The sequence below is a fragment of the Colossoma macropomum genome, unplaced genomic scaffold (genome assembly GCF_904425465.1).
Source record: "Colossoma macropomum unplaced genomic scaffold, Colossoma_macropomum, whole genome shotgun sequence".
NCBI lineage: Eukaryota > Metazoa > Chordata > Actinopteri > Characiformes > Serrasalmidae > Colossoma > Colossoma macropomum.
This window is the reverse complement of record NW_023494788.1, coordinates 30,997,613-31,019,834: the sequence shown is the minus strand read 5'-3', so window position 1 is coordinate 31,019,834 and position 22,222 is coordinate 30,997,613. Positions and strand designations below refer to the sequence as shown.

At 37.7% G+C, this 22,222-nt stretch overlaps 1 protein-coding gene across 4 annotated transcripts in view; it reads left to right on the top strand.

The window, feature by feature from the left end:
- The window catches only part of csnk1a1 (casein kinase 1, alpha 1), a 46,470-nt gene that overhangs the window by 8,383 nt on the left and 15,865 nt on the right, over positions 1-22,222 (top strand). For 3 of the 4 annotated variants that reach the window (XM_036569166.1, XM_036569164.1, XM_036569165.1), the window contains exons 3-7: positions 6,283-6,409; positions 8,161-8,259; positions 13,086-13,169; positions 19,803-19,942; positions 20,704-20,782. In XM_036569166.1, the coding sequence (XP_036425059.1) occupies positions 6,283-6,409; positions 8,161-8,259; positions 13,086-13,169; positions 19,803-19,942; positions 20,704-20,782 (529 nt within the window). The remainder of the gene's footprint in view (positions 1-6,282; positions 6,410-8,160; positions 8,260-13,085; positions 13,170-19,802; positions 19,943-20,703; positions 20,783-22,222) is intronic. The other variant, XM_036569167.1, reaches the window with a different exon arrangement.

The window sequence follows — 22,222 nt, the reverse complement described above, 5'->3', positions numbered from 1 at the left end:
TGGTGAAGGTGAGGTTTCTGAGCACAGGAGCAGCTGCTCCCACTTCTGAAGTGGTTCAAACACATTTGAAATGTGTGTGCAGCATGTGGCCAACAATACAAGACAAGCCTCAAAAAAGCAGTAGGTTATTTGTAAAATCATAACCCAGTTTTATGTAATAGATAAATTATTCGTAATTTCTGGTCACTTTCATTTCTATTTTGAAAATGACAGCTGCAGTTTGCTACTTCCAAATAGCAAAAAAACAAAAACAAAATGAAATAAATACCTTCATTGTTGCTTTTTACAAAGTGGTGACAAATTTTACTGCTTGATTGCTCAGATGCTTGCTGTAATATTTTTACTGTAACATACCTAAAGTTCTGTGTATTTGGTTAGCGTAGGCTTTATGCAGTTTTTAGCCCGTGTCTGTGCTTTCTTGCATATCTGTCAACCTCTACCCTGTGCCCTATGTAGATATAATATGGTTAAATGAGTTAAACATTTGAAATACAAAACTGTATAATGTGATTGTGAAACTACAGCCATTTTTATTTTATTTTTTTTGTGTATGGGGAAATCGCCTCTTCAAGCCATGAAATTGCAGCCTAAACTACAGTGCACTTTCAGTTTATTTACATAGAACAGTTGGTAATGCATGAAATATAAACACTTTGTAGCTGCTTTGGTTCGATTCATACATAGTAATAGTTTGATTGCACTGTGAAACATTTTTAATTCCGTAACTTTTATCAGTATTTGTCTTCTTTTATCAAACTTAGCCAAAAGCTAACTTGCATCACCTTTCAGACAAGTTAATCAAAGCTCTAGCTGTTTTAAAGGTGTTAAATCCCAATTGTAGAGATTAGACTAATTTAAGAGACAAGAGGCATGCAAGAAAACTAATTTCTAAGCTTAAAATTGAAGTTTGTGAAAGTGTGTCTACTGTTACAATGCCTGCCATGACGCTGATGAACATAGGAGCATATCACAAGTACCGCAGAAGTAGTGCTGTTACTGCTTCTGGTTTAAAATTTGCTTAACTGGTCATCAGAGATGATCTCAAGTCGCTTATACAAGTTTCAATCTTGTATCTCTGAGGTGCAAGCTAAGTCTTGAGTTTTTAGTGGAAAACTGCAGTTTTGTCTCGTTAGCTGCAGACATCGACAGCTTCAGCTAGAATAGCTACTACTTTGGCTAGCATACTTGCTATTCAAGTTACATGCTAGCAAACAGTTTCAAGTTGTTTTATCTCTTTCCTCTTTGCCTCTAATCAATTACTGTGTGTAGTGCTTTGTTCTGTCAATTCAGATTGAAATAGTAATACTAAAAAAATTATGTATTAGTATTTGTTTATTTGATATTAAAAAATAGAAACACCCTGTAGCGGCCATGCTAAGAAGATACATTCACAAACACAGCTCTTGTCAAGTTCTTTTAACGTTCTTTAAGGATGGAACCAGAAACTTTTTAGTTGTTTATTTTTCTTTTTTTTCATGTATTAGAGCTGGACATGTTTTACCACCAGTTACTGATGAGAGTGGGTTTTTTTGTTTGTTTGTTTTTTTTTACATTTGTATCATTATCTATTCGCCTCAGTTTAAACCTAATACTTATATTTAAAAGTGTACTCGTCAGCCGCCATTAGCTTCTCTGTTGATGCTGCCATGGGCTCGAATCCTCGCCGGCACACAATGAACCTCGGGATATGTTGGCTGGTGAAGGTGCACCCGGATTCTTTGTTGCAAGGAAAAGGACACATTTCTCTGCCGCATATGAAGGAGCCTTTGAAATGGGACAGCCGAGTCGCGCTGCTGTGATGCAATCAGCCTTCAAATGCAGCCCCCGAAAGACACAGCCCCTGAATTGAGACACACTGATTGATTCCACAGTGCGTGTTAAGTTAATTTTGTGCCAAAAGATTCAAATAAAATAAAATCCACAAGCAATATTTTAAGTATCGCAATGTCCAAAATATGTTGCAAATACAAATGATAATAGTAATAATAACAATAATAATTATAATAATAACAGCAATAATAATAGTGTTTTTTATTCATTTTATGTAGCACTTTTCATGCCGGTGGCAGCTCAAAGTACTTTACACACAGGTGATAGTTATGCAAGTATATGTATTACATTAAAAGTATTCATTTAGAATCATAAGAAAATGACATCAAAATAAAGATATATACCACAAGACGTAGTTTTAATTAAATGCTGAGTTAGAGATACGTCTTTAGATGCTTCTTAAAAGTGTGAACTGAGCTTGACTGCCTAATAGAAGATGGAATTGAGTTACACAGTTTAGCCTCTCCATGTTTTCTGTATTTTACTGTAGGTATTTGCAGAAGGCCAGTATCTGTGATGTAAGTGGGTGCTAGGTCATTTAGAGCCTTAACATGACGGTAACCTTAGCTGCTGAATGAAGCTGTGCCTCCTTTTTGGGTTTTCAGCTGCAAGAGTTGTCTAACCTAGCAGTGTTTGCTAAATGGCTAGCTAAAACAGCTGCAAAGCTTGCTAAATTAGTGTTTCTTAATTCTGCATGTGACGACCTTAAGTCGAAATAAGTAAGTAAATGTTTCATTTTATTAGAAACTTTTAGCAAAATAAAATGAGGCTGTTTTGTTTAGTCATAAATAGAAATTGTTTATTGCATATATAAGAACTGTGGTGACGGCAAAGGGAGATGAAATTAAGAAAGCAAGCCTCAAAATTAGCCGCAAAAAATCAGAAGTGTGAGTACAAGCTAGGGCTGGGCAATATGGCCAAAAATGCTATCACAATTTCATATCGTTCAATATCGACGCGTATTGCGGTAATTGTCAAATTGTTTCTTTCAAGCTTGAAGGCTGATTTTTGCTCCCGTGTGGTGGTTTCAAACTATCCTTTATGGTCAGAACGTGTCAAACACTTGCCAAACAGGAACATTTCACAAATCTGTTGTGATGGTGGGAGAAAATGTAACTGTTTTTAGCATGGCTGCAATTTTTGTGATCTGTTTTCTTTCTTAAATAATGATTATTTTTAGCTGTCTGGTGACAAGAGCTAGGCTATCTGGTTACAAGTTCTAAACTGTTAAGTTTCTCAACAACATCAGCTTAGTACAAACAGCAAACATTAGCTGGCTCGGTACGTCAATGATGGATCACACCACCTTACTGCCATCACTCCTACCAAGGAGTGCTATCCATGTCAGAGCTTATCACAGTATTCAAACACCAGCTAGCAGACATCTGGATTTTTCTATTCTATCTGTAGTTTTGAGGGGTGGAAGAACCGCAGTATATCTGACGCTCGCTGTGTAAAAGCATGAACTGCAGTGTGAATCTTTCGTACCAGACAAACAGTCCTCGTTTTAGGTGCGTATAAACTGAAATCAGTGCTTTGTGTTTTTTTTGATCTACAGTAACATCAATTCGCTGTGACCGAGCGCTGCTTCAAGTTAGCCAGTTGCTAAACACAACTAGCCTGGGAAGCTAGCGTTCTCACACTCTCCAGTGCTGCCATCAGTGCAGTGCTCTTTCTTTCACTTTCGTTGCTTGGGAATACTAAATAATACTAAAATGACTGAGCACTGTAACAGCGCTGTAGTTGTGAGCAGCAGACGTGCTTTAACGCTGCTAAAGCTTGTTAGGATGTTTGACGTTAGTTCACTGTAGGACAGTATAGTTATGCCACTTATCTTGTCACTCACACTTGGTAACAGGAGAACAGATCGCCAGTCGCTCCACGTTAGCGTTTTGTCGCCCAGCCCTAGTACAAGCATGATCAAATTTGATCTTCAGCCTCTCACTTTTTGATTTACACTTCACTTTTTTCTTTACTGGTTTTTGATACTATATTGAAATTGTTGCATTCTTAGCACTTCCTAATGACAGTTTTGAACTTGTTGCAACAAATAATCTTTCTAGTTGTGATCTGTGCTTTGACATATATATACAGTCATGTGAAAAACTATGAAATGTTTTTTGATATGTGGACATACCAGTATTGATGTACAGTGTGTGTATATATACAGAAACATTATGTAATGGAACAAAAAACAATGGAAATTTGACTTTGCAGTTATTTATTAACATAAAATTACTTTGTCTGTTTGGGACAAAAAAGTACTTTTCAGTTAAATCTGCTAGGGTATTCCTGGCCTAAACAAGTTTGCAGTGAATTTTAAGTCTTCTCTTGTAGATGATCATCTGGAGAATGGAATGATTGATTCTTGATATTTTGGCTATTTTCTTAAACCCCCTCCCAGATTCATAAGTATATACATCTTCCTTTCTGAAGGCCTCAGATAACACCTTTGATCTATGCATCACAGTACCACACACCCCAATAACAAAGAATGCACCAGACCAAATATCTGAAGTTTCAATAAGACAAGTTCTGCCAAGATATTCACTGACAGTGTTTTAGTCTTTGCTACCTGATTAGGAGCACTTAATTTCAATTTGACATGTTTTGAAGTCTGGATATACACTATATTGCCAAAAGTATTCGCTCATGTGCCTCGCACGCATATGAACTTGAGTGACATCCCATTCTTAATCCATAGGGTTTAATATGATGTCAGCCCACCCTTTGCAGCTATAACAGCTTCAACTCTTCTGGGAACGCTTTCCACAAGGTTTAGGAGTGTGTTTATGGGAATTTTTGACCATTTTTCCAGAAGCGCATTTGTGAGGTCAGACACTGATGTTGGACAAGAAGGCCTGGCTCACAGTGTCTGCTTTAATTCATCCCAAAGGTGTTCTAGCGGGTTGAGGTCAGGACTCTGTGCAGGCCAGACAAGTTCTTCCACACCAAACTAGCTCATCCGTGTCTTTATGGACCTTGCTTTGTGCACTGGTGCATAGTCATGTTGGAACAGGAAGGGGCCGTCCCCAAACTGTTCCCGCAAAGTTGGGAGCATGAAATTGTCCAAAATCTCTTGGTCTGCTGAAGCATTAAGAGTTCCTTTCACTGGAACTAAGGGGCCGAGCCCAACTCCTGAAAAACAACCCCACACCATAATCCCCCCTCCACCAAACTTTACACCTGGCACAATGCAGTCAGACAAGTACCGTTCTCCTGGCAACCCAGACTCGTCCATCGGATTGCCAAACGGAGAAGCGTGATTCATCACTCCAGAGAACACGTCTCCACTGCTCTAGAGTCCAGTGGCGGTGTGCTTTACACCACTGCATTCGACACTTTGCATTGCGCTTGGTGATGTAAGGCTTGGGTGCAGCTGCTCGGCCATGGAAACCCATTCCATGAAGCTCTCTACGCATTGTTCTTGAGCTAATCTGAAGGTCACGTGAAGTTTGGAGGTCTGTAGCAATTGAGACTGCAGAAAATTGGGGACCTCTGCACACTATGCGCCTGAGCATCCGCTGACCCCGCTCTGTGATTTTACGTGCTGTCGTTCCCAGTCGCTTCTACTTTGTTATAATACCACTGACAGTTGACTGGTTTATATTTAGTAGCAAGGAAATTTCATGACTGGACAGGTGGCATCCTATCACGGTACCATGCTGGAATTCACTGAGCTCCTGAGAGCGACCCATTCTTTCAGAAATGTTTGTAGAAGCAGTCTGCATGCCTACATGCTTGGTTTTTATTCACCTGTGGCCATGGAAGTGATTGAAACACCTGAATTCAATGATTTGGATGGGTGAGTGAATACTTTGGGCAATTGAGTGAGTTTGTTTTTAGTATTCGCCGATGAAATGTGTACTTAAAATGAAATATTTGTTAGTGTAGTGGGTGTGCCTTAACAGTTAAACGATCAGAATCTAGCCGATTTTAAATTGTATACAGAACCATTTTTGGGCTCAAGATCGTCTGCAGTAATCAAGAGCTAGTATTCAAAGTTTTAGGGCTGAGAGCTGTTCATAAAATCTGTCTGATGCCCGTGTTGAAAGCACATTGGCTTAATACGGTGTAAAATCCGAATCTACAGACTTGCTGCTTTCCTCTCAGAGCGCTTTGGTGCTTAGAGCAGCACTTACAGTGTGGCTTTGAGTACAAATAAATGAGCATGGTATCGGGTACCTGTATCGTTGCGTCCCTAATGTAAAAGATAAAATATTAAAGTGTCAATTACATTATGTATCTTTTTATCTATCAACATTGTTTAAGTGAAGACTTGATATCTATCTTCAAATATGTTGGTAAAAGTCTGAAACTTTTCTTGGAGTGTACTGCTTCACATGTAGATCTTTAAGGCAATGGTAATTGCTTGTGTATTGCAATTGATTTCATGCTTCAGTAAATGCGTTGATGATGAATCTTCATACTTTGTATCTTTGTTGTTTGTAGGTGGTATGGCCAAGAAAAGGACTATAACGTTCTAGTGATGGATCTCCTGGGTCCCAGTCTGGAGGATCTCTTTAACTTTTGCTCTCGCAGATTCACAATGAAAACAGTTCTTATGCTTGCAGATCAGGTAAGGCTGCCTTTAGAAAACAAGTGATGTGTAATGTACCCTCTCCTTAGAGATCTTGAAGATGTGTACGAGTGCTCAGGTTTGTTTATTGTACGGTTTTTCAAATATTGTTACCAAAGAGCCATTTCAAGCTTATTCTGAGGGTATGCACATACATAGGGTGACCATCTTGGACCAAAGTTTTATATTGTTGGGTAAATATTGTTAAATGCAGTGAGGGTTTTTATCCTTATATGAATCTTTCAATATTGTGTCTCTGCTCAGGCCAAATCAGATATTTGGATTTTCATAGACAATACGGTTCAAAGATGTCACAGTTTTCTAAGTTTTAAATGATAATGTAATGTTGACGGAACGCAAAAGGCGTAAGTTTGCAGAGTGCAGAAGTGCAGCGCCCGGACAGTCTGTGGCATGCACGCTGTATTAAAAGCTAGTGGAGGTGTCGCAACCCAAATTTTAATAAGAGTCATTTTGTCTTTTTGACAAAAATTAAACCACCTTGGGAGCCACAACATTTTGAGTCCATATTACCGTCTTGGCTGTAAATATGTCTCAGTACGTGCTAATGTCCTAGTGTATGCCAAAAATATAATACAAACAAAAATGCAGACTGACTTTGCTCTGCTTTAAGCTTTAACTCAGCTGTAGCCACTTTTCTTGCATCACCAGCTGGAAACTTTTCCACAGTAGTAGAATAGTTTCTTGTAAAATGTCTGTGTTCTACTTTTTGCGAGGCTCAAGTCAGTTTCTTGTTCTCCAGCTTCTCGTTCGAATTTTCCCATTCCACATTAAATGGTGTCTGAGGTGCCAGAATGTAGCTGCTGCACCATTTAAGGTGTAACGGGAAAATTCAAACAAGAAGCTGGAGAACGAGGAACTGACTTTAGTATGTTTGTTTGTTTTTTTTTTAAAAGTGTTTGACAGTTTCTTGTTGTCAATTAAATGTATCAGGAAATCAGCTGACTCATTATAAATGCAAATAAGTCTATTCATCTCCAAATTATCGATGTTCGTCTTAAATGTTTCTCTTCGCGTTTTCGTTGGCTACTAGCTAGGTGAACTAGCAGTTACAGGCTACATTAATCCCAGCGTTTAAGATCATTTACTGTTAAAACTGTGTTTGAATGATCAGCGGAGCTTTATTTAACTGCGAAGGAGGATTTATTTTAATCTAATTCTGGAGCCGCAACTTGGCATCCGTACTTAGTCTTTGAGAACCAGGGTTTTCGCGCTATGTTGGACACTTTGGAGTTGAGATACAGCATCCCACCTCAAAGATATTTTGCTTATTTGTGCTCCAAACAAGAGCAGTGAATGAGAGCCTTCCAGTTGACTTGGCAAATTGCTTCCATTTGGTTTATTAATAAAGGATATTATAAGTAAATTCATTATGGATCATTACAAAAGCTGTGCTTTAAAAGTCCCAAGTTTAAAAGTTAAAAAAAATCCTGTATAGAAAATAAGATGCATCAAGTTTTGTTTTTTTTTTTGTTTTTTTTTGTCTGGCTTTTTAAGTGACCACAGCATGTTTTAAATGTAATTTATTATTGTTATTTTAACAAATACGCTACAATTTGAAGTTGCTTTAACATGCTCAAAGCTCTCTGCTTTGAGAGGGCCTTTTCTTATTTTTTTTAATTACACCAAAAATACAGGACCTTATATGTTGCAGTGTTATATATTGTAGAAAGATTGTTCAACTGTCAACGCAACCCCCCCCACACACTTTTTTTTTTCTTTTTTTTCCCCAGATGATCAGCAGAATTGAGTATGTGCACACAAAAAATTTCATCCACAGAGATATCAAGCCAGACAACTTTTTAATGGGTATTGGCCGTCACTGTAATAAGGTAAGCCTTTACTTCTCTTAAGAGATGCATTTGAACTGCTGGGGTTTAAGTATTTGTCCTCATGTATGTTGGCATATTTAATTTTTACTCATAGAACAAGTGTCGTGTGTTGATTTTGTATAAACTTTTGGAATGTTAATTCTTAGTTAGAAAATACTTAAGGGAATATGGGATTTGTCTGGTATTTGTAGGACTACGGAACGTACGCTAAATGCTCAATTTCTGTTAAAGATGCTTGAGCGTCAGGAAGTAAAGGATCAGCTGTTTAGTAGAGTATGTTGTCTTGATTAAACTGGTTCTTTAGAAACGTTTTAAGCTCTTAAGTTCTGTATATAAACTGTACCTGAAGTTGCCTGACTTTTCTCTTTTTTTTTCTTTTTCTTTTTTTCTTAAATTTATTGTTTGGAACTAATTGTTTTGAGCCCTTGCAGACAGGCAACATTTGGCAAAGTTAAAGCATGATGTGTATTAAACCAAAACCTGACAGTATAAGGTCAGATGGTCATTAAACAGTTTCAGACTACTAAAAACAAAATGGTAGTATTTATTTAATTTTGAATATTAATTTGGTGAAGCCTGTACTACAATTTTTAACAGTGCTTTCTGGAGTAAATGTGTTTATCATTGTGTGTCTGTGAATGCCAGCCTCAAGCTGTTTTGTTTATCTAGAAGTGTTGCTCCCTTTTATTTTATTTTTTTTTCCCTTGCTAGATCTTATTGTACAACAATGCACCAAACTGCTTTTAGATTGGAATAGGCATGTGCCTGGTCCGTTAACCAAGTAACAGTTCTTTTATGCCCCTGTGATAGAAAAACTGATTATTTGTTGGTTCAGAAATGTTTTTCATTCACTTATTTATTTTGCACAACGTGTAGTTTTAATTCCACGTAATACATAATTTACCTTTTACAGTAATTTACTTATTGTAGTGTTGCTATACATGGGAGAGTCAGAAAATGTGGGCAGATTTTAATGAAAACCAAAAAGGACTGCAAAAATATGAATACCCATCCAGCCTTCATCATCGTCACCCAATCACTTTTACAACTTGAACCATCCTCCAACTTGGCTCAAAGCCAGCGCCCTTACTTTACAGGACAGATAAAGGGTTGTTTTAAAGATTTTGACCAACAAAGTCTAACATCTACACTGAAGATAATTGAAGGACACATGCTGTAACAAATTGTCTGGCTAAGGATACGCTGCATTTTAGTACTCCCAAAATTTCTGTGACATGAATTTCTGTTCTCCATATGCATATTAACACTCTAAAATGTGTCCCTAGTATGATGCCTATAGTTTACCATGGTTATTTTGTGTACTGTTGTTACCAGATGTAGTACATACGAGATGCTGTTGAATTCCATTTTGGCAGGTTTAGGTTTAGTCTTCAACAGGAAGTTGGAAGATGAGGGAATGTCCAGTTAAGTTTTGCAAATTCTACTCTACTCTGAATCTTTTCCTTGACTTACTTTGATTTCAGCCCGGGGTATAACATTTTATCGTTAGCAGATTTAGTCCAGATGAGTCTGCTTAAAGTAAAATTCCAAAGCAGGACCTTTCCTGCTTACTGATCCTGCTAATCCTGAAACTGCATGTGTGTCTGCCCTTGTCATTAGAAAGGAAGATGCAAATAAAATAAAGGGAAACAGTAATCAGACACTTTTTTTTTTTTTTAAACATGCTTACAGTGCATAGATCCACTTCAAAGACATTTGTCTTTACTTTATACTTAGATAAATGAACACGTAGGTTTTTATAAGCATAAAGATGTGTTATATATTAAAATATGTTTTGTTACACAGCCGTTGTGGGCTGTTACAGCTTAAAAACGTCTTCATGATAAACCACGTGTTGCAGCACTGTGGGTTTCAATTTTGTCCCATTTCTTTTGGCAAACCATATTCGGTTGCCCAGGGTTACGAGGGTCTTTCTGATGGTTGCTGTTTTAAAATCCTCTAGAAATTTTCAGGTATTGTTAAGTCAGATTGGCTAGGCCATGCAAGCCCCTTGAGTTATTTTGCTGTATGTTTGGGGATGTCTTGTTTAAGCGTCTGGGTTCAATTTCTTGGCTGATGAGAACAACTTTTCTGCAGTACTCTTGGTACAACACCCTATTCTTGTTTCCTTTGGTTGCGCCTAATGCCCCAGTACTGTGTGCAGAGAAACGGCACCATATCATGTTGCTCCCACCTCTGTACTTTCCTGTGGATGTATTGTGCTAGGGATAATATGCAGACCCTTCTTTCTCCAGACCTGACCAGCTGAAAGAGTTCATGTGGGTTTTTTTTTCTTCTGACCAGAGCGTGTTGTTCCAAAATAGTTGTGGTTTGTCTAAATGCTTGTGGACACATTTTAGACGTGCATCTCTGTGCTTCTGTTTTTTGGAGATGACTGCGGTATAGCTCATTGCTTACAATTACCTGTGTAGTAGTTGTTCCCGCTGCTTCCTGGTCATCCTGCAACCTTTTGACCGTTGGCTTCTGTTACCTTCCTTATTAGTTTGAGAGCACCTTGTGAAATCGGGGGATGATTAGTTTTGGTTCTGTGAACTTTCCATTTGCCTGTTATTGAGTAATTAGTCATTTGAGTAATGATATCCCTGAAATTTCTTCTTCGCCTTATTGCGTGAAAATGTCTTTTTGTGACACCTTAATTGGGTACCATTTGTGCATAAACTCTCACAATATCATTTCCTGAAAAACAGCGATATCAGTGTCTAAAGAATGTCCCCTGAATGGCTTCCGTGCTTCAAATGTCCATGTTTTCAGTCAGAAGTAGCATCAAACCCAGGCTGAATCCCAAACGGCTCCCCAGGTAAATATGTGCTGTGTAAATTTTAAAAATCTGCTGTCAAGTAGTGCACTGCTTGTCGAGTATGAATGTGGATGAATCCCAAATGATCATTTTTAGTGATATTTTTGCATTGTTGGGGTGCAGGAGTCAGTATTTAATTTCCTACGTAGTGCACTATGTAGGGAGCATGGAGCCGTTTGAAATTCAGCCCCAGCATGAGAAAAGTAGTGTCGTCAGACTGGCAGAAGATGACGCGCGGTGAAAATTTGGTGACCAAAACGTACTTATAAACTGAAAGTATCTGCATTAAACAGTACTATATTACGTATGTTCACTGTTACGCAAAAAAAGTTTTAACAATCACTAAGTGTTTTCAGTATACCGTGATTGGTGACTGAACATTCTTCTCCTCATTCAGCCGTCAATTGTTGCTTAGTCACGAGATCATGCTCTAAAGGAACTACGTTTCTTGGTGAAATACTTGTTGGTGTAATTATTATTCTTATTATTATTATTATTATTATTAATAATAATAATAATAATAATAATAATAACTTATGTTTTACATAATTTATGTTAATGTATTTTATGTTTACGCCGTTTTATAAAAGCATTAAGCTACTCAAGGCCGTGCATTACTGTGATTTTTTTCATGGGGAAGGGAGTTTTAAAGAACACCCCATGATAAAATTGCACTTACGCATTGACCTGAGTGGCAAATTGCTTTTCTTATTTTTATATATATATATATATATATATATATATATATATATATATATATATATATATATAAAAAATTGTTACACTAAGTGACAAGAGGGTATGGGGATGAGGGGACACACAAAAAAAGGGGATGAGGGGACACACACAAAAGTCTGAATTCTTGATTCTTGTTTCCCCTTACTATATTTCTCTCCCACTCACATCCCCTCTCTTGTCACTTGGTGTAACAAATATACATAATCCCATTTCCAGCAAACAGTGTCTCTCACATTCTCTTAAGGTTTCTTTTTTCTTTTTTTCTTATAGTTTGGAAAATCAATCACAGCCTGACACTGTTGAAAATTTATTGCTTTTTTTGTTGCTTATCTCTGGTCAAGTTAATTGATACCTGCAAAGTTGTAGCCAGATTTGTAGTCCCATTTTTAAAGTCATAGCGTAAAAAACCTCACTGTGGGTAAATTTAAATACAGATGATTTAATACTATTTCCCTGCATGCTTCTTCACCCCCACCCCCCCCAATGCCATTCCCCCTTTCCACATTTGGATTCGAATTCGGTAAATGCCAATGTATTCTACCCTCTTCCTTACTGAAGGTGTTGAGTTGTTTCATAGAAACTGTGTTTACAGTTATCAGTAATCTGTTGTATGGAGTTTTAATTAAATAAATGGGTGTTTTGGGTTTTTTGTTTTTCCCTTTTTGGGCATTTGTTTTGAAATACCCACACTTAATTGTGAAAACAAATGCCAGCTGTTGCAAATGCTATTAGTTTGCCTATTTTAATGTTAGGGTTAAGAGTCTGATCTCTGTCTCCTTTTTTAGACAGACTGGATCTCACCCAGTCATTCAGCCCTTTCTCCTGATCTAGCATATGCCACAGGTAGTGTTAAAAACTGAAGAAAAAAAGCTTATTCAGGTCAATTACACAATCAGATAAACCTTTCTATAGGAGATGAAAATTTGGGTTAAGGTGCCATTTTGGTACATATAAATAATGCTTTCTTAAACCGTGAAACACCTGGACTGTGCATTTTTACAGAACAGTCTTGCTGTTTGCCTTATCACATTGTGACTGTTCTTTGCCCAGGTTTAGTGTAAGAGGTCCCACCAGTAGTTCAGCTCTTTAAGTTTTATCTAGGATGCTTCATGGTGTATGAAAGACACCATTAGTCTTCCTTTTCTCCCCATTTTCTTCTCCTTCTTCTCTTTCCGTTCTTTTTCTGAGCCTTGGTGTTGCCTGTCTGCGCCGGCCATGTGGGTTGTCAGCAATACTGTTTGATGCACTGCACCCTCTATTGTCTGTTTAGTGTTTAGAATCTCCAGTGGGGAAGAGGAAAAGAAGCTTGGCTGTTAGTTCTTCTCAGGACCCATCTTTCTCAGGATTAAACCAGGTCTGAAACCTCAACCGCCTAATAATAATGCCCTTTTTGTTGTTTTTTTTGGTTTGTTTGGGATATTTTATTTTTTATTTATTTATTTTATTTATTTTTGATCAACACAACTCCCATTCTTCATGTCTAGGTTTTTGTTTAATGAGAGGTTATAAACATATGTTGGCATTAAACCAGACACACATGTTAAACAGAGATTAATTTATCCAGATTGCAGTCATCTGTGTTTTGTGATCTGGAAGAAATGAACACAAAGCAGTGTTGGTGTTAGGTCTTTTGAGGAAGGTGAATTTTTGATATGTCTAACCTGGATTGATTTTGTTGAACTCAGATGTGTAGAATTTGCAAGAACATGATCAAAGTTCTTACTAGTAAAACAGCTTACTCACATGTGACTTGGGATCAAAGACAGTGATGTATAATTGCTTTGCTATGCTGAATATATGTAGCTACTTGTTGAGTAATGTTGATTGGTGCATTTATTGATTCTTCTCTGGCTGATCAAGCTACTCACAGCTGAAGAATGATGGAATGCTGCTGACTGATGTGATAGACAGAACTGTAGAACCTGTTTTAAAAGTGTGCTGGAGCTTAGATTGCTTGCTGGTCCCCCAACAAAACACCACCCCACCCCCACCTGTTTTAAACATGTTAAATCTTCATCTAAAACCTGTTCTTCTTCTGTGGTCCTTTTCACACTGCCGCAAAACCTGACATTCCCAAAATTTAAAATATTTTTTTTCTTATGTCTGCTTGCTTGTGTTTTGAGTGCAATTTACCTTGGGAGGCATGATAACTTTCTACTGGACGTTTGCTAATGGAAAAGTAAACTGCCCATGTCTTTGTTGTAGCTAGCTACCTGACTACAGGGTTTTTCTTGGCTCGGAGTGATGCTGAGGTGGTACCATCCTGATCATGCGCACACGCACATGTACTGGGCCTTCAACTGACTTTTTACAAGGGATGTACAACCCCATTTCCAAAGAAGTTGGAAAGCTGTGCAAAATAAGTAAAAATAAAATGCAATGATGTGCGAATCATTTAAACTCTGTGTTTAATTGAAAATAGTACAGACAATATATCAAATGTTGAAACTGAGAAATTTTTGTTTTTTGAAAAATTGGTAAAGTTGTGTAATGCTTTAATAAAACACCTGGTAGTTAATTAGCAGCAGCTCAGTAACATGATTGGGTATAAAAAGAGCATCCTGGAGAGGTTGTCTTTCAGAAGAGATGATGTGGAGGGGTTCACCACTCTGTGAAAGACTGCGCAGGCAAGTAGTGCAACAATTCAAGAATAATGTTTCTCAATATAAAATAGCAAAGAAATTCTACGGTAGATAATGACGTTTAAAAGATTCGGACAATCTGGAGAAATCTCTGTACACAAGGGCACAAGGGACAAGGCCAAAAAAACCCCATCAGAATTTGCTGACCAAGATCTTTGGGCTCTCATAAAAAACAGACATGATTCTGTAGTGGAAACCGCTGCATGTTCTCAGGAACACTTCTGAAAACCACTGTCTGTGAAAACAGTTTGTCGCTGCATCCACAAATGCTAGTTAAAACTCTAAAACGCAAAGAAGAAACTGTACATGAACAGGGTCCAGAAACGCTGCTACCTTCTCTGGGCCCGAGCTCATTTAAAATGGACTGAGGGGAAGTGAAAAACTGTCCTGTGGTCCGACAAATCAACATTTGAAATTTTTATTTTGGAAATCATGGATACTGTGTTATCCAGGCAAAAGACCGCTCTGCTTGTTGTCAGTGCACAGTTCAAAAGTCAGTATTCATGATGGTATAGGGGTGCATTAGTGCACATGGCATGGGTGACATGCAAATCTGTGAAGGCACCAGTAATACTGAATGATGTATATATGTTTTGGCAACATATGCTGCCATCCAAACAACGTTGTTTTCAGGGAAGGCCTTGCTTATTTCAGCAAGACTGTGACAAAACCACATTCTGCATGTATTATAACAGCGTTGCTCTGTATTAAGAGTAGCTTAAAAAAAAACTGGCCTGCCTGCTGTCCAGACCTGTCACCCATTGAAAACTTTTGGCACATTATGAAATGAAAAATATGACACAGGAGTTCCCAAACTGTTTAGCAGCTGAAATACCATATCAAGCAAGAACGGAAAAACATTTCACTTTCAAAACTACAGCAGTTGGTCTCCTCGGTTCCCAAATGCTTACACAGAAGAGGTGATGAAACACGGTGGTAAACATGCCCCCATCACAACTTTTTTGAAACGTGTTGTTTCCAAATGGGCATATTTTTCAAAAACCAATAAAATTTGTTTCCACATTTGATGTTGTCTTTGTAGTATTTTCCTTTAAAATATGGTTTACATTCTATTTTTATGTTACAATCTGCACAGCATCCCAACTCTGTTGGAAATGGGGTTGTATTTTAGGAGTTCTAATAATTCATTTTTAAGACAACTTTTATATTTTTTATAGCTTTTACAGTAGAGCATTTGGAACAGTGCTATCCAAGGTTGTAACTGGGATAAAAAATTTTGTGAGTTCTATTTTGCAGAAAAGTGATCTGCATCAAAGTGACTAAACTGCCAAATGTGTTACACCAATTTCTCCTTTAGAATTTTTTTACCAAATCATTGCTCCTTTTTTTTTTACTTGTCCAAAATTATGTACTTTTTACTTTCACTTCTTTTCCCATCCCTCCACTTTTCCACAAACTATTACTGTTCCATAAACTCCTTACTCTTGTTTAATTTTATTTATTAAACTGTTTAAACATTTTTCTTTTCAGATGCTGAAGTGTGTGTGTGTGTGTGTGTGTGTGTGTGTGTGTACACTAAATCAGTTGATTGTATTTCATTTACACCTGACCGTCTTTCTGTGCCTGTCTCTTGTGCTCTCATCATTCTCTGCTCGCACAAATTAGGAATACGTTAAAATACCTTGTAAAAGACTGTCTCTGCCAAACCCAAGCAACTAGGAAGGAAAATATTCCATTAGCCAGACAAAATGCAGCCAAATGTATCTGATTTCTAAATTTTTACACAATACTGTGCTAGCAGTATGCTAAACAGCTCACTGTAGTATGAGTAGGTAAAACATAACAATTTTACAATCATAATCTGTTAATTACCTTAATAAACCCTTACATTTTATTGTAGCTGTGTTGTTTATTAGCCTGAATTGTGTGCTGCATACCTGTAACATTACATGTCAGGAAGTCAAAGTTGCTCTGTGTAGTGTTCAGCATACTGAGTCTCATAAAACCCTTCATAAACTCATGAGTATCCCCTGAGTACCTTTGACCTCATGCTAGTTACAAACATGATGGGTGCTGATAACATACCATTTTCAGACAATTTCAGATAGCCGCATTTGCTAAGCGGTAATTGGAGGGCTGAGAAAATAAAGCAGGACGAGGCTTGGAGCATAAAGATTTGATTGGCTATAACACAGTGATAGTGCTTACAGAAAACAAATCAAATGTCATTATCTTAAAAATGTGGCTTAAAAAATATTTTCACTCTATTTGATTGGGTAGACCTGTAAGGGCTGGGCCCCTGGTGGCTACCACATCAAATGGTGCTGTTTCCACATCGAAAATCATGAATGGGGATTAAAAAAAATTCTTCTGAAACTGCCAAAGTCCAGTCCTCAGTGTCCTCACAGCTAGTTATGGCCATGCTTTTACTGCTGCTTAGTTGTTAGTGTCCCAGATAAGTTCAATACAGTTCCTTCTTTTCCATAGCGACATCAAAACAGCCACCAGTGGTGAGCAGAGAGGTCCGGCATATCGGAACGTGGCAAGAAAAAGTTCAAGTGGATGTGTCCTCAGTCTTTTTGTTAAAGTTGAACAGAACAGGACTACAAAGTATTTAACAAGGCTAGACTGTTGACTTGATACGGATATGATTAAAGGAAAGAAGCTACAAATTGCTACAAACATTTTTTTTCAGTAATTTCTTTGAAACCAAATCCTCTGAACCCCTAAGCTGCTTTGCATTTTGTCATGTTCCAGCTCCCAACACAACTATGGTATGTAGATGGGCTGTAGAATGTGTGTTGGGAGGTGCAGTTGTTGCAACTCCGAAAAATGTTCTGCACAAATTTGTGTATCTTCTTCCAAATGCTCATTCTATGCATGGCTCTATGGTGCTAAACAGTTAATGGGCGTTTAGGTGAATGTTGTAGATGAAAAATGTTTTTGCTGTGTGATTGAGACTCTGGGGTAAGGATCCTGTTGTCAAAAGGGAAGGTGCAGTGCTTCCTGTATTATAAGCCAACTGTAAGCCAAACCCCCCCCCCTTCGTTTTTGTTTTGTTTTTTTTTTTTCCCCCCCGGGTGGGCTTGGGTTAATAACGCAACGAGTTGACATTCTAAATTATTCTTTTTGCATTTGAAACCTTTTCAGGGAAGTGCTCTGCATTCAGCAAGGTATAACCATGCATAATGATAGCAAGGCATATGACTGAACTTTATGGAGAATGGACATTCTGTAAATTGTGCCATCTAATGCAGTTAAATACATGTAATCAAATTGAATTGTGCGTTTAGAGTATTGTTACACCCCTAAACCTTTGGTGCTATGCAGTCATACTGGAATGTGTAAAAAGCAGTTTCTGTTTTATCACATTCAAGAATTAGGCTCTCAAAGGTCTTGAAATGTAACAGAGACACCTATAACGCATGTTATGGGAACATTCTCTAAATACTTCACCAAAGATTCTTGATTGTGAATTAGCAAAGTCATTGTTGTTGGAAGCATGTGTTGCATGCTCTGGCCCAGGGTCTCACTTATAAAACATTCATACGATCAGGTTTAATCATGAATTCCATGGATTTGATTTTGCATCAAGACACATTATTTTTAAACCCTAAAACTGACAGAAAAATGTTTTGTGACTTATGCTACTGAAGTGAGTTAATGAAGTGATTCATTAGAGAATCTAATCTTTATTATGAAAATGTTAATGAAAAACAGGCAAATGACAACAACAAATGCAGCAGTTAGTTTAAAAGAAAGGAACAAACGCAGCATGTTCCATTCTGGATGCAGCTGCCTATCTAGACAGTACCTTTTAAAGGTTCCTCTCTCGTTGGGCAGCATTCTAACTGAAAAACAGACCTTAGTAGGTATCAGATTTGTGCTTCAGAACCATTATATATCATAACTTTTACTATGCTGTACACATGCTGTTTACTTACTCGCAGTCACTCATTAGCCTACCTTTACCTACCTAACTGTACAGGTGGATTACCTCCATGAATAAGAATGGATCCTGATTTTCCAGCAACTGTTTTTCTTGCATTATCACTGTTATGGGAGTAATTGTATAAAGTATTTGCCATTATATGCCTGACTTGACACTTCAGACTTGACTACCTTCAGAAAGGGACAACCTTTGTCTCGGGAGCAGCAAATGCCGCCTTAAAATCCTGCCTACTTAGACGTCTGCCTCCTGCACCATTGGTTTATACTGAATTTTAACTTTTCCAATCACCAGTCAAGTAAACAAGCAAGTAAATAAATAATTATAGGAAAATATAATGTGAAAGTACATTTCATTAGCTGGGAAATTTCCAACATTTCAGTGTTATCCAACTGGTCTGTGGCTGGTTACAGTTATTTACTTAAGATATTACATCTACTGTGTATGTGGGCAGGAATCTGGGAATAGAAATGCTGTGGTTGTACCTATTCTTTTAGAGGATGTTGTCTGTGGTACATTACACACAGTGCATTTTCTAATCCTAGTTCATAATAAATTATCTGAATTCTATTCTCTCCCCCGCCCCATGATGAATGGCTTGTGACCCGCTGTCAGCTGCCAGCCATCAATTTTGACCTGTGCCTATAGCTTCAGGGGTTGTAACAGACTGAGGGGCTAGTTGTAACATTTGCTAGAAATGTTTAGAAAATTTAGTAATTATTTGTGAGAGAGATTGTGAGACAAAGACTGTTGGTAGGAAGGTTTCGGGGATGTTGGTGTCAGGTGTATGGACATTTTGTAGAAACTTCTCAAAAAAAATGTTTACATGCTCACATTTAGGTTCATTCTATATACATTTTTGCTCCTGGACCTCAAGTATGTGCTGTTAGAACAAGTTGAAAAGGTACACCCAATAAATGAAAAAAAATGTTAAACGGATGGGAATCAAGTATTTTGGCGGGGAAATGCTGCTGAAGAAATAGAAAGCTGTCTTGATAATTGCATGTGCCATGCTTAAGCTCTGTTTTGCAGGGTGTTTAAATCCTTAAGGTTTGTATGAGACACAAGTTTTGTTGTTCATGAGCTTTTCTTGGCAGCCTTCAAAATTGATACTTCTGTGCAAAAATGTGTTTTGATGTTTGGGAAGTCTACTTCTGATGACTAACATTCTTAGTTGTACCTATTAGTCTTGATTCAGTATGCAATCTCTAGGACAGTATATCCTTAGATATTCTTGGAATGTCCTTGGAAGGGCTCTCATAAGGATCTGCTGATTCCTTGTCTGTCACATGGTGTATTGCTTTAATTTGAGATCAAATTTTACAGGGCATATTTAGGGAAAAAAATGGGTATGACCTAGCTATTTCCATATGTCTCCTTTTACCAAATGTTAAACTTGCTATAATGTCAGTGTTGTGTTTCTTTTTCATTTTAGTTGTTCCTCATTGACTTTGGCTTGGCCAAAAAGTACCGAGACAACAGGACACGACAGCACATTCCTTACAGAGAAGACAAAAACCTCACAGGCACTGCTCGCTATGCCAGCATCAATGCACACCTGGGCATTGAGCAGAGGTGCATGAACATACCATATTTTATTTTCAAGCTTTGTATTTAGATGACATGAATTTATGTACAGCATTTTACCATGTCTCTTAAAGTTTAAGTATTGAGAAAGAAGAGCACCATTTTAACGTTCACGTATGCCATCTTGCATTAATTTATCAGAGGTCCTTTAAAGCAGAGGTTTTCATTCTAGTCTTCAGGAACCCCAATCCAGACTCTATTTATTCCAATGGAGAGAAAAAAGTTATATATGTCATAATAATGATTGAACAAAAACTGTACAACTGATTAAAAAGCTGCATACAAGCACACTATTCCTGATCAGACTGAACATTCTAGAATTGCAGTGTCTATCTCTCAAACTGCAGAACAGTTTAGCGGACAATAATCCGGCAGACAAATAAGAACCAAGAAGAATAATATAAATCAGACAACTTATATAATATTTGTGCTTGAGCAGGGGAATAACTGAAGTGTGCTAGACAGTAATTCACCAGCACTGATATTGAATACCTCTGCTTTAGGGGTACATTCTGAATATATGATGAAGTGAGAGGAGGATCTTTCAGCTACTGAAATCTTGGTCACAATTGTGTAGCGGTATTTACTATTTTCAAATTGCACTACACTAACTAGCTGTAAAGATACTTTAAAACTTTGATGTCCTGTTGCTCCTTTTCCTAACAACTGATTTTTTTTTTAGTGGTTCACACCAAGCTGTCAAGCTGTAATATTGTCTGCGGTGTTGAACAATACTTTGTTTCCAACAGTCGCCGGGATGACATGGAATCGCTAGGCTACGTGCTGATGTACTTCAACAGAACCAGCCTGCCCTGGCAAGGATTGAAGGTAAGGTTTGGGAGATGCTGAGGGTGTATGTGCATGCAAAGTATAAAAGTTGACAATGCAGTATTTTTACGAAGTTACTCAAGTACATTGCTTTACCTTATACAATACAATAAATACATATTTTTTTTTTTTACAGTTCTTTATTTCAATTCATTAACTGTCCTCATCCACCTTAATGAACCTGCTTTATTTGTAACACACAAGATAAAAACTATGCGTCATTTTGTACAAAATGCACTCAGAAAAAAAGATCACAGATCTGTTAAGCTGGTTTATATGCTTTTTATAATATGCATTTTCGTCTGATTTATGAGCTTCTAGTCTGAAATTTAGCAGTCAACATTCACCTAACACGGTTGTGACTGTGGTAAGAACAGCAATACAAGACAAAAGGAGCAGGCAAAAATAAGCATTTATGGTATTTATTTTTAAAAACATTTTATTTGAGTTTCTACTTTGTCCAGTAAGTTAAAGTATTTTTCATCATTCAGGGAGAACGTCAGTCTGTAGCACTGGTTCCGTGGTATTTTTACCTAAATATGCTCTGCAAGTGAGCTGCTTTGTCGTTCGGTGCAATTTTCTCCCCATAGCCGCTGCAGTTTCTCAGCCCCTCAAACAGTGCCTCTCCGCTTCTGTAACGTTAGTTCCTGAAGACAGGAAAAAATATATAGAATATTGAAAAAGTATAGAATCTAATCTATATGTACACACAAAGTGCTACTAAACATTGAACAGCCAATATTTTAAACTAGACTCTCTCATTTTGAAGAGCCAGCACGTATACACTGCTAACTGCTAGCCCCCCCAGCTAAGCTAACAAACATTAGCTTCACCTAAGAAGTTACAAATGCAGCCTGCCAAGTCACCTTAGACAAGCGAACTGCCAAAATTTTTACCGCAGGGACAATTTCTAGAGATCTACAAACACATGTTAAATACTTCACACAAATACAGCAATCAATCAAAACAGTAATGAAACTCTCGGCCGGTGAACACTATTATGGGATTGCCTATGCTGAGAAGGATACGTGCGATGGTGCTTTTAGATTTGGTCAAAATAAGGCACCTTAGAAGGCAGCTGCCTTATGCTGCTTTCCTAATGGGACAGCCTTTATCTCGGGAGCACGCAAATGCTGCCTACTTAGACAGCTGCCTCCTGATTGAAATGCACCATTAGTGTGACTTCACTGTTGATCATGTGCTCATATGGGACCTTTCATTATGGCTCAGTACACTCTCAAAGTCCCATGTCCTTAACATTTTGAGTTGCCAGTTTATTAGTTACACCTACCTACCTAGACTACCTAGACTCACTTATCATTGTAGCATGTGCATATAGGATTTCGTTTCAGTGTGTAGAAATGCAGCCACTGACACTAACCCAGAATGTAAGCCAAAAATAGCCAGCCAACAGTGGACCTGGGGTCAGAAGCTGACTAA